Source organism: Rhipicephalus sanguineus, chromosome 2 (assembly GCF_013339695.2).
Source record: "Rhipicephalus sanguineus isolate Rsan-2018 chromosome 2, BIME_Rsan_1.4, whole genome shotgun sequence".
NCBI classification, from domain to species: Eukaryota; Metazoa; Arthropoda; class Arachnida; order Ixodida; family Ixodidae; genus Rhipicephalus; species Rhipicephalus sanguineus.
The window spans coordinates 50,175,960-50,188,325 of record NC_051177.1 but is presented as its reverse complement, the minus strand read 5'-3'; the positions used below and the strand labels follow the sequence as shown (position 1 = coordinate 50,188,325).

The 12,366-nt window shown below is 46.0% G+C and overlaps 1 protein-coding gene across 1 annotated transcript in view; it reads left to right on the top strand.

The window, feature by feature from the left end:
* Window positions 1-1,451: 1,451 nt before the first annotated feature.
* The window catches only part of LOC119381163 (E3 ubiquitin-protein ligase CCNB1IP1), a 16,170-nt gene continuing 5,255 nt past the window's right edge, over window positions 1,452-12,366 (top strand). The window contains exons 1-5 of the mRNA XM_037649125.2: window positions 1,452-1,519; window positions 3,567-3,582; window positions 4,439-4,498; window positions 5,006-5,076; window positions 8,585-8,762. Of these exons, the coding sequence (XP_037505053.1) occupies window positions 1,457-1,519; window positions 3,567-3,582; window positions 4,439-4,498; window positions 5,006-5,076; window positions 8,585-8,762 (388 nt within the window). The 5' untranslated portion in view covers window positions 1,452-1,456. The remainder of the gene's footprint in view (window positions 1,520-3,566; window positions 3,583-4,438; window positions 4,499-5,005; window positions 5,077-8,584; window positions 8,763-12,366) is intronic.

Here is a 12,366-nt window from a genome sequence, read left to right as displayed (position 1 = left end):
CTGGAGCCGACGTTTCGACAAGCGGACTTGTCTTCTTCAAGGCTGCAACCAACTTGCAGCCTCGAAGCCTGCAACCAGCAAGGTGCAGCCTTGAAGCAGACAAGTCCGCTTATTTATTTATTTATTTATTTATTTATTTATTTATTTATTTATTTATTTATTATACCCTCAGGGTCAAGAGATATTACAGGGGGGGGGGGGGTAAGACATTAAAAACAAGATTGTAAGTACAAAGAGGCAATACAACGTTTGTGATATGCAATAATAGTTATAATGATAAACACAATATAGCATGAATTTACAGCAGAAATATACGTAATATACATGACGAAACCTCGACTCCAGCACGCAACCCCTGTTTAGGAATTTTTCACCTATTCTTCCGAACACACTTGCCTGCACGTGGTGTGACATTCCACTTGTGGCATAGGACTTATATTTGGCTTTGAGTGTACTACGTCATGGTCCTTCAAAGGACCGTGGTACTACACATGAAGGCGAACGGGGTATTTGGGGCGTCTTTCTGCCACACAAAAATAATATTCACCTGAAATGCTTGCGTTTCATTTCACGCGAACTGTGCTCTCGGCATTTTATTCCTATCAAGAATGCTATGCCACGATATCCGCCCCCGGGAAGTACCGGGCGCGTAGAGAGATAGATGACGATTGCAGTTGCGTGGCAGAAAAACTACCCAAGGAGGAGGAATAAACTTAATTATGAACCAGCAATTTAAGTTCCTTGGCCCCAAATACGCTTTTTTTTTTGTCTTAAAGTATAGAAGACTACAGTTCCATTTCAGCTGAAAAAACATTCCCAGTGATCAAAATAACATCCTATGGATGTCCTGAGGACATCCCTAACAAGATTCCTCCGAGCAAACGACACACGCCTGTCCCATAGCGCGTCCAAAGGGCAACTGCTGATAACAGCGCTAGCGTGATCTCTACGTCACGAGACGAAGGGGCACAACGATTGGTGGAAAGTGCCGCCGCCGAGTATCACGACGCTTGTGAATGGGGCATCGGCGGTGGCGACGGAGTGAGTGGCGACAAAAATTATGGTTCTACGCGTCGTTTTGTCAGCGGGCGCGATCCGCCAGAACCTATAGCTATACATAACTTGGCTGTAAAAATTAGTCCCTAACTAACCAACATTGGTTAATTAAAGATCAGACTAACAAGTTTAGCTGGCTCATCGCAATTGGGAAATTGAACCTTTATCTTTGTAAAGCTCATATCGGCTTTAGTGTCTTAAAATATGTTACGAGCGGAACTGCGTGGCAGGTAGAGCACGCGGCACCGAAGCCAGCTGCCGAAGTGCGATCGTGACCGCGTACCTCAAGGTGACGTTTCTTCTGACGTCACTGAACGGCGGGCAGTCAACGCTCCTTTATGATAATTGGTTCTTTATTTTCTTTCTTTTTCTTCCCCAGGAAGGCTACGCGGCTCATCTTATGGCGAATGCCCTGACATGCAACCTGGCCAAATGCCGAAAGAAACTGACCACCGTTGCTTGGGTTTGTAATGCATTCTTGCTCACTAAGTAGCACATCGGGGCTAGGCACTTCCTCTTCATTTATCTATATGTAATGCTAAAAATATAGTGAGGAAGAAGAGCTGGTATCATTATCGGCTTTACTTCAGCCCTAGTGCTGGCGTAAGTACAAATACCTCGTACAATGATCCAAATTACCAAAAAAAAAATGGGGGGTGTGCTATATGGTAAATGAGCATGCAACGCTAATGAAATACAGTAAAAGCTCGTTAATTCGGATTTCATAGGACCGGAAAAAAAAAACGTCCAAATCAACCGAATGCCGAATTATCGAAAGTATCAAGAAAAACAATAAACAACCGTTCATTACGTCAATGCATTTTTATTTCCTTACTGAACGCGCAAATACAGTACTGAACGCGCAAATACAGTACTTATTTTGTATAAGAGCAGTGTAAAAGCCACGATTTTCATTTGCGACTTCGTTCACAATGTGACCGCGGCTCAAGAACCCAGTGTCTTAAGTCGAAACGTGCTCTGAACATATATCCCTTATTACGTACCGCCGCCACCAACGTACACCATCAAGCGCGCGTGAAGATCATTTTTTCGCCTGAAAAAATGGCCGGCAACTGATCGTTCGTCTATCACAGTGAGTTTTATGCCAGCATGCGGACCGCGGCTGAAGCTCTCGTCTTTACAGCTTATGTTTGAGTTTTGTGACATTGCGCGCGCTTTGCCCGAAGTCAAAATGAAGCTCTTGAGGGCCGCATCCGCGGTGGACGAAACCGTGGTCGCTGAAGGCACGATCAGCGTTCACGCAGTTCTCTGCATGAAGGCACGCGCGCGGCCTACGTCCAGAGTCGAAATGAAACTCCTGAGCACCGTATCTGCTGCTGAATAAACCTAGCTCGCTAATGCGCAATCATGGATGGCGACTACGCAGTTCTGAAACCACGCGGGGAAAAAGGAACTACTGCTTGTCGCAGATTCGACCCCAGTTGCTATCGGGGCGATCATAGATAGCGCCCGTGCAGTTCCAGTACGCCGGCTATAGAATAGAAAACGAAACAAGTTTGCCGCAGCTAGGGTGGCAGCCGCAGCCGCTGAAGCCTTCGTCGCCAACAACGCGATTGTGGTATAAGATTGTGGATGGCGACCGTGCCTTTAAAAAGGCCCCCGGCCCTTTCGGCTGTTCGCAAACGCCGTTTTCGCTCCATTGCGTCGCACATTTGCGGCGCTTCGGGCTTGGCGCGCTCAGGAAGATCGTCCGAATTAACCGGGTTGAGGTCAAATATATCTCTGAATCAACGAAAGTTGGATGCCATTAAATAATATAGATATGCTTGCCAGGACCAGAGAACACGTCCAAACTATCCGCTTTTCCAAATTATCGGGGGTCGAATGCCCAAAATTTTACGGTACAGCCTTCAAAAAAAATCTGAGGAAGCGCTTGAAAGTTTTATAGGGTCATTAGTAATAGGGCCATGATCACTTACCTTTCCCAGAGTGAGGTTTGACATAAACTACGTGGAACCTGAGTGCGAAGTTAATTGGGTTTTAAATACAGCATTTGTGAGAAATTAATGAAGTGCCGAGAAGCGCTACGGCGATCTGAAAGCTGTGTTTAGTGAAGACTTGCTAGATTACTATAAGCCGTACGGAGTTTTCGTTTCGTAGAAGTAAAGGGGCACCTCAAATAAGTATAACGTGTGCCAAAACTTGAACGTTCTTGGCATTTATTCATATCGTTGCACGCAAATATTTTGCCACATTTTCCCTGTTTTGTTGCGTTATGCGAGGTTTGTATGTTAGCATTGTCCTGAGTGAACTATATGAGGCGGCTTGCTCATATTTTGTGCAAATATAAGGTGTACGTCTCGAGCGATATATGTAGAGAAAAATTGAACCGCGCCTGTCCCCTGTATTTGTTAGCCTTGCCCCCTCCATATCTTTTGCCTTGTGTACGTGTGTCTTCATGTTAAATAATAATGACATAGATCACGATGATATCACGATTCCCTGTTTGTCGCCTTACGAATATAATCTCTTTTCCCATTGTTTTTCAGGTCACCTCCTGTTCTCGTATCCTTTTTGTGTGTGTGTGTGTGTGTGTGTGCTGCTTTTAGAAAGTGGCAATTCATTCTACGAGTTACAATGGCCGTATGTGTGTGTCCCGAATATATATATATATATTTATTTATTTATTTATTTTGTATGTGTATACATACACGCACACACACAAACGCATGCACAAAATACACAAAGGGTGGTTGAACCCCTCCCCCCGATAAAAATTTCTGGCTACGCCCCCGTAGAGAAGAAACTGGAGTGCTCACTGGTCGGGCAATCTCAAGCCTGTGTGCATTGTATGCAGCGCCTGTAAGTTAAACGACTCTTTCGAATTTAAACACGCAACAGAAAATAGCTTACCCTAGAAGTCCTGGTACATATATAGCCTCTGAGTCAAGATATGCTGCTTCCGAAATGGTTAGATTGATCAATGACGATGCCGGTTTTGCACTAATTTAATCCTGCTGCACGAAAAAAATTCCCAAACATTCAACACCATCAACATTCGACCGAAATGTGAAAGGAAGAGAGGTAGAGATTACACCGTCAAAACATATTGTCGATTCAGCGCCAAACGCGAGAAATATGCCTAAGCATTACCTCAATTACGTGCAATTACCTTGATAGCCAGCACCAGCCAACAGTATGCGAATAAATGCCGCAGCCAACAGTGATAGTATTACGCAAATAAATATCATTATGGTAGGTCAGACACGAACGCCTGGCTTCACACAAATCGGACGCATTTCTTTCAGTTTGTCAATCCTAATGCTAACAGATCTGACGCATTAACAGTCTCCGACTCTCCGCCGTCATTAGCCGGGTCAAATGTTGTCTGCGCCTCCTTAGCGGCTGACGATGCATACAGATGTGTTTTGCGAGGAAGACGCCTCGCGGGAGCTGGCCGCTCGCCCCGTATGCCCGGCGTGTAAGTATTTCTGCCGAACGTTAAGCATAACAGTACAACAATTGCCTTCTGATAGTGACACTTTCCTTGACTCGTGCGAACTATGGAAATGATCCTTCCATAATCTTTACGGCTTTCATTGCGCTGTAAGGCACGTTGCTGGGACACTTAGTCTATACTACGCATACCATCGACCAAACAAAATTTGAAAAAAAAAAAAAGATGTTACTCGTTCACTCTTTAAGTTTACTAGTGAATATTCTAGCCTTTTGATTCTTATATACTCGCTACGCGTTCGTTGCTATACATAATATCATAAGAGCAGAGATGTAGTAGGAGCTGTAAATTCATAGAAGCTCTGACAGGATTGAAACCAGTGGGCTATAATCGTTGTACTTTAGCTTTTATTGGTCTGAAGATAACTATGACAGATGCACCACATGGGAACCGTGTTGTGAGACCAAGGCGCATGTCCTTCGTGCTCGCTATTAATAACGCCCCATTCGACCGGTTTCGCAACTCCGCCAGGCGGTGTTCAACTGCCAGGGAAGTTTGACTTGGTGCGCGTGGACGTCGACCCTCCAGAGCACTTTAGAACGGTGAGTAGGAAAAAACGCATCGCCGCCAAGAGGGTCAGGTGTAACGTGTTAATGGATGCGATCATCCCATCAGGAACGAAATCTTCTTTAGAGAAGCGTCGTAGTTCGTCTGCTCTGCAAACACTTTGCGTTGCACAGATACATCATCATCACTGGTGTACGCATAGATTTAGAAGACTTTAAAATCTTTAAAGAACCACCGCCAATCAAGATGGCACGTGTCTGCCGTTCATTGTTCTGCAACAGAATCACCACAACGTCTACTTTTTCTGGGCGTCCATTATTGTTGACTGAATGGTCAATTATGCGATAAAGATGTGGCGCCGCTGTTTAAGTACCACCAACTGCACTATACAGCTCGGAAACAATTAAGGCAAGCGCTGAAGCGTGCCGTTACGACATCGGTGGCTCCCCACACACCCGCAAGTGCACCTTTGTTAAACTGCTATATCCTATCGTTATATAGTTGAGGAGCTCCCAATCGGCACGAGCGGATATGAATATTCGTTTCACGTCAAGGCCGTATTAGATCTTTCTCAGTGTTTCAGAGCTTCGTAACGATGATTGATCGCGTTAAAACAGCACAACAGATCAGAGGAAGCCATCCCTATACAGTACGTTACACACCATTTGTTTGCGTGCCCTTGAAGCAGAGCTGTTAGGAGAAGCGCAGGAAGTACATGGGTCATTCCACGCCAACTGTCCCAGCCTTGGCGCTCGACCATCTGGCATTTCAATGAAAAAAATCGAGGACTATCTATCCAAAGCCAGAAGCCTTCCGCCAAAATATTTTTGGCCCAAAAAATTTTTCAGTGCCGCAAACCCCATGTGAAGTTTTTCGGAAAGCTCGAAACTATGGCTCGGAAAATGCGTTTTCAAAAAATCTCTTCTTCATATCTTAGGCTAGGACAAATTTTTCCCTACATAACGATAGTAGGCTTCTCACTTAAAATAAGTTTCACGAACGTTTAGGCTTTCGTGAAATTTTCATGGAGCATTAAATATTGGCAATATGACCAATATTGGGGATTTTTTCATAGAAAGGCGACATTCAGTGAAATGTAATATTTTAATTTAACTGATTGCCAGGAAGTTTTACTGTAGCCCAAAAATAGTTTGAGACGTATATGGCGTGAAATATTCTGTAGAGCTGACGACAAAGTTGCAAGAAAGTTGATTTTTGCACATGTTTAGCCGTAAATTTAACATTGAGGTGCTCCTAGTAAAATTATGCTAAATAGCGCATTTACTAGCAACATTAGTTGTTTACTGACTGAGAAAGTTTTATCAAATTACTTTTTGTTTTAAGGAAGAAAAAAATTTTTGAAGTTGTGTTCTGCCGATGTCTATTTTTGCTCGGGTTTTCTCTTCGCAGAAACGCGTCCAGCGGTTAGTACAACCTACATGGGCGCGAGGTTCGCCACGGAACAGCTAGACAACATAATAATCTCTGCCCGTGCTTATTTGAATGCTTTAATAGTGAGTATTGGCCTGAGTAAAAGAGAAATACGAACTCCGCTAGAGTGAATTTAACCACACGCAGCTGTCCATTGAAGGTCGGCATAGTGAGCTTACGCAACAGCGGGAAGTGACACCGATGCGTGCAACGCTCCGTTGCCTGCGCACAGATATAAAAGTGGGAAGAACACTACGATTAAGGAAAAATTGAGTTGCTGTAATATGAAACGCATGTTGTACTTTTGCACCAATTCACGGTTCCTGGTCAAACATCATCACTTATATATATCGGCGTGCGCACAGGGGGGGGGGGGGTGCAGGGGGGCGGCCGCCCCTCCCCTAATCACCTAAGAGGACGGGCGCAAATTCTGCCCCATACATTGACCACTTGTCACCTAAGAGGGAGGGGGGGGCGCAAAATCTGCCTCGTACATTCACTTAGTAGGGGGGGGGGTGCACTGGGATGAATCTTCGCATCCCCCCCCCCCCTCCCTGATGGGGAACCCTGCGCACGCCTATGCTTATATACGATTGTGTTCGTCACAAGTGCAACTGATCTCCATTGTTAAAGCAACTAATCTGTTCCTTTTGCCACTTTTAAACCTTTGCGCAGGCAACGGAGCGTTGCACGCATCGGTGTCACTTCCCGCCGTTGCGTAAGTTCACTATGCCGACCTTCAATGGACAGCTGCATGTGGTTAAATTCACTCTAGCGGAGTTCGTATTTCTCTTTTACTCAGGCCAATACTCACTATTAAAGCATTCAAATAAGCACGGGCAGAGATTATTATGTTGTCTAGCTGTTCCGTGGCGAACCTCGCGCCCATGTAGGTTGTACTAACCGCTGGACGCGTTTCTGCGAAGAGAAAACCCGAGCAAAAATAGACATCGGCAGAACACAACTTCAAAAACTTTTTTCTTCCTTAAAACAAAAAGTAATTTGATAAAACTTTCTCAGTCAGTAAACAACTAATGTTGCTAGTAAATGCGCTATTTAGCATAATTTTACTAGGAGCACCTCAATGTTAAATTTACGGCTAAACATGTGCAAAAATCAACTTTCTTGCAACTTTGTCGTCAACTCTACAGAACATTTCACGCCATATACGTCTCAAACTATTTTTGGGCTACAGTAAATCTTCCTGGCAATCAGTTAAATTAAAATATTACATTTCACTGAATGTCGCCTTTCTATGAAAAAATCTCCAATATGGGTCATATTGTCAATATTTAATGCCCCATGAAAATTTCACGAAAGCCTAAACGTTCGTGAAACTTATTTTAAGTGAGAAGCCTACGATCGTTATGTAGGGAAAAATTTGTCCTAGCCTAATATATGAAGAAGAGATTTTTTGAAACCGCATTTTCCGAGCCATAGTTTCGAGCTTTCCGAAAAACTTCACATAGGGTTTGCGGCACTGAAAAATTTTTTTCGCCAAAAATATTTTGGCGGAAGGCTTCTGGCTTTAGATGGATAGTCCTCGATTTTTTTCATTCAAATCGCAGGTGGTCGAGCGCCAAGGCTGGGACAGTTGGCGTGGAATGACCCACATACAAGCCTTATATACCGTAAGTATTACTGAGAAACACAAAATGTCTCTCAGTCCGACTGCAGCCAAGGCTGTATACCGAGTGAGAGAACTGAAGATGCCCGGAGATGAGGGGTCACCTTATTCTTGGTAGCCATGGGCTATAGCCCTTGCTGATAGCGTATCCGTGTTCAAGAGCCATATATGGTACTCATGACTTAGGCTTGTCGATCAGCCTAACCGTTCTGCTGAACAAGCAGTCTGAGGCCGACAGTTCGTATTCCTCTCCAGAGCTTACGTCTGCTCGTTCGTGTGTGCTTATAGCAGCAAATTGCGGCAGAAACAAATTAGTGAGCAATGGCAATGGAGAGGCGTCATCACCGCCAACTTTTCTTGCCCGAAAATGTTTTCTGATTCATTTTCTTTCCAAAAGTTCTGCACATCTTCACTATATGTGTACGCGTGCTAACCTGCTATTGTGTTGTGGAATTGCGGTTCACTCGTTTCTTGATCGCCTGGAGATGGTGTTGGCCGGCTACAGCCCGGAGATCATCATGGACGCGTGCTCGCGGGCCCTGTCTTTCTGGTCGTACCAAATGGCCCAGCAGAGTTCCTGCATGGAGACATCCGTAGAACGCAGCCGCCAGAGGGCAGCGCAACTGGAGCAGGCTGTCGAGAGGACCACCAGGGAGTGCAGGGGTGCGTACAGTTCGGAACTATATAGCATATACGTGGAAGATGAGGACTTGCCGAAAAATCACGGAACGTGACAGGCGTTTACATAAGTCCGACTTTTTCTAACTTTACTGCTTTCTGACGGAATGAAAAAAAACTTGGAGGACGTCTGAACGTCGCCTTCAAGAGTAGAACGCGATAGCGTTGTCGGGCCCCGCTCGCATCGCCTTCTCAATCGCTAGCCTGGCTTCGCTTCTGGGTAGACACCTCAGCCGTGCCGTAAGGAAAGGAACGTCTGTGCGCATAACATTGGCCATTTCAAACTAGTATCATCGATGTCCACTGCAACCTCAGTAGCGAAGCGCCCACTAGGTCGTAATTCTTCCTTTTGAGAATTGGCGAAGAACCCACTGCACGTCCGTAAAGACGCGTATTGGGTATACTTAACACGCGCGCCCGCGCAGCTGCACACTTTGTTGATGATGCTTCTGCTGCTGCTGCTGATTAGCTGTGCACACTGAGCGATTTGTTATGGTGGGCCTTTAAACCACACACTCGTTGCGCGATTCGCATGTTTCGACGCCGTGTACGATTCTACCTCCGCCACGCAAAATATACACGACATCTGGGATGCTATGCAGGATGGCCCGAGCTTCTCGGGCACTCGAGTTTGCTCCGAGCTCGCAGTGGTCATGACTGGAAGACGGTGCGGAGCACGCGATAGCAGCGTTGATAAATGCGGCTACAAGAACGAGCATTGCGTCACAAACGCATGTTCGGCATTTGCGGTGGTTGTCAAGGGAACACCGCGCGCGAACTCGTCAGCGCCGCCACTAGCTCGGTCAACATTTTGACAGTGCAGCGACGTCAGCGTGATTGTCGCGCCTATCTTTTTGCCAACCGATCATTGCGCCTCCCACAGGCGTGTTAGCGGGCGTTTGTCATCTTTCGGGAAGTTCTTTCGTTCCACCTGCAGCATGAAAATTTCCACTCTCGACGGCAACAAGAGCGCACACGCAGCACTCTGGTGCAGCTCGTTTCGCTTCTCTGGAATACTACAGATAAGTAAATGGACAGGTTACCGCTATACCTACATTACACGTCTGAAGATTTTTCTGTGGTAACGAATCGGTAGAAACAATGCCTCCACAAAAAAGTAAATAGTAACATTTCTCGCCGCAAATCTCACCAGGGGCGCTTGCCTCATGGCTGTGACAGTGACTCTAGGCCACCCTATCTAGGCTGTGAGTGGTACGCCGTAAGCGCGGTGAAATTGAATGCGAGACATTGCAGCCACGTGATGATATAACCTTTAGTTCTTCGTGCGTGTTTGCATAGACTGCAGTGCGATTAAGCTCGCAGATGAATCGGGCGGCTCACTGGCGTTGCGGCGTGAGCACTGCTCCTCTACAAGAGCAAACGCGGTGGGCGGACCCGTTGTTCGCCGCGGGCGTGTGTCAATCAAACTGATTGACGCGCGAACTCGGGCACCAACTCGTTGATTCTGAAAAGTCCCCAGTTCAACTCGTGACTGCCATAGTGCCGGTGTGCCTGACAAGTGTTTCATGCGGTGGACACCACTCAGCAGCTTCTTTGCATATGAAATAATTTGGTCAGCTTGCACTACTTGTGCAGAACTTGGGCCATCGGAGGAGCTTGTGGTCACCTAGCTTCTTCCAGCTTTTTACGTGGCTCGTCTGCTTCGTATGCTTGGTCTGCTTCAGAGTAATGACTGTGCCAGTTATTGGGTCTCGATATTGGTGCTATTGATTAGGTAGGTCTTAACTAACATGATATTGAATAGTCCTGTCTTAATTGTTAATGTTTTAATTATCACGACATTAATTACTCATGTTTAAATAACAAGGTCCTGATAGTACACAGGTAATTAGCATAATCCTAATTAGAACGAACCTAATTAACACGATCTCTGTGAGTAAGGTTTGAGTATCTTGGCTTTAATTACACGCCCCTAATTAACGTCGTGTTAATTAGCTTAATTTTAATTAGGTTGTTTTTAGCTTTACACTGCTTCATTAGCATGCATCTTAGTAAGACGTCACTTAATTAGCTTGGCCTTAGCATGATTTGACTTACTCAGCTTCGTCATAGCACATCCTGACTTAGCTAGGTATACCGCCCAGTCAATTAGCTAATCAGTCGGGCGCACGTGCTCGGGGAGCGAGCAGACGATGAAGAGGACGAAGAGGGCTCGCGCCGGCCGAGTAACGCGCTAGAATGTACAGGCCGACCATGGTGATTATACATGTGGCCTCGGCGATTAGCTCCAGCCGCGGACGTTGCAAGGCGCTCGGTCGGAACTAATCTCAGAGGCCCCGGTGCTGATTATTCTAAAGGATACTTAGTGCAGGCATTAAACGCTTGAAAATCAATTCAAACGGCCCGCGCCCACATGAAAAATATAGTTAGTGGAACTTTCTGCCACTTTTCTTGCATGGGTGCACTTCTGCACTCAGTGGAACGACAAACAAGGGAAAGAAGGTGCCTCTAGTTTGAAGACACCAACCAACCTTCTCAACCGCCCTTGGCGCGACGCCGCGTTCCATCGTAACCAATGGAACGGAGCGCGCGCTGAGGGATGGATTTCACCTTCTCGTACTGTTAGCTTGTTCAAAAGGGGTGTCGCCAGAGCTCGGAAAGATCCCGAGTTTCGCCAAACTCGGGCCATCCTCCATAGCACCCCTGCAGAGGTTTTTTTTTTTTTTTTCAAAACTGTTTCAAGGACTGGTGTGGTTCTATGGTAGAACACCTGCTTGCCGCGTAGAGGTCCTGGGTTCGATTCCCACTCGAACCGAATATTTTCTTTATTTCTTCGCATCTATCTGAAATTTCGCTAACGGACAACGCTTATTTTTCGCTCACAACCAACGACGCCGACACCGATGCCGACAGCGGAGCTTCTTCGAAACGAGATCTTTAACGATGTCGCGTTAACATGAGGCTGCTTTCAATGCATACCTAATTCCTATGTCCATGTCCCAATTTGCGCTGTCCATACGTCAACATGCAACTTAACCAACTGGCTCACCTGCTGCAGTTGTTAAACCATCTGTTGTCAAGAAACTGGACCAGCGGAGAGTGGAACAAATATTTATGTTTTGCGGGACATCAATGTAGGGTGGTACTGGTGGTAGCTGATAAGAGTAATGTCGTTCTGCTGGACACTGCTGGTAATCTAGGGCCGTATAAACACTTTCGGATCTATCGTCTTGAGAGTGCGCTGATTGGATAATGCCGGAATTAATGCTAGGACGAGAGGTGAAGAATGGAATCGGGCACCTTCTTCCATTAGTGTGTCCGTAACGACAGCCTGTAGTTCTCGCATCATGCCACAGTTTTTGGAGGGTGCCGATGTAATGAGCTGGTCATGGAAGGCGATGAGGAGGAATAAATGGAACCGTTCGTATTCCGTCGCCAGTGGTTGCACTATATAGTGCACGCACGGTAATCTGATCGTTTGACGCGTCGACGAGAAGCCATGCTGTCGTGAGGTCCTTTAAGGTTAATATAATAATAATGGCCTGGGTTTTACGTACCAAGACCAAGATATGATTACAAGACGCGCTGTAGTGGAGGGCTCCGGAAGTTTCGGCCATCGCCTCCATCT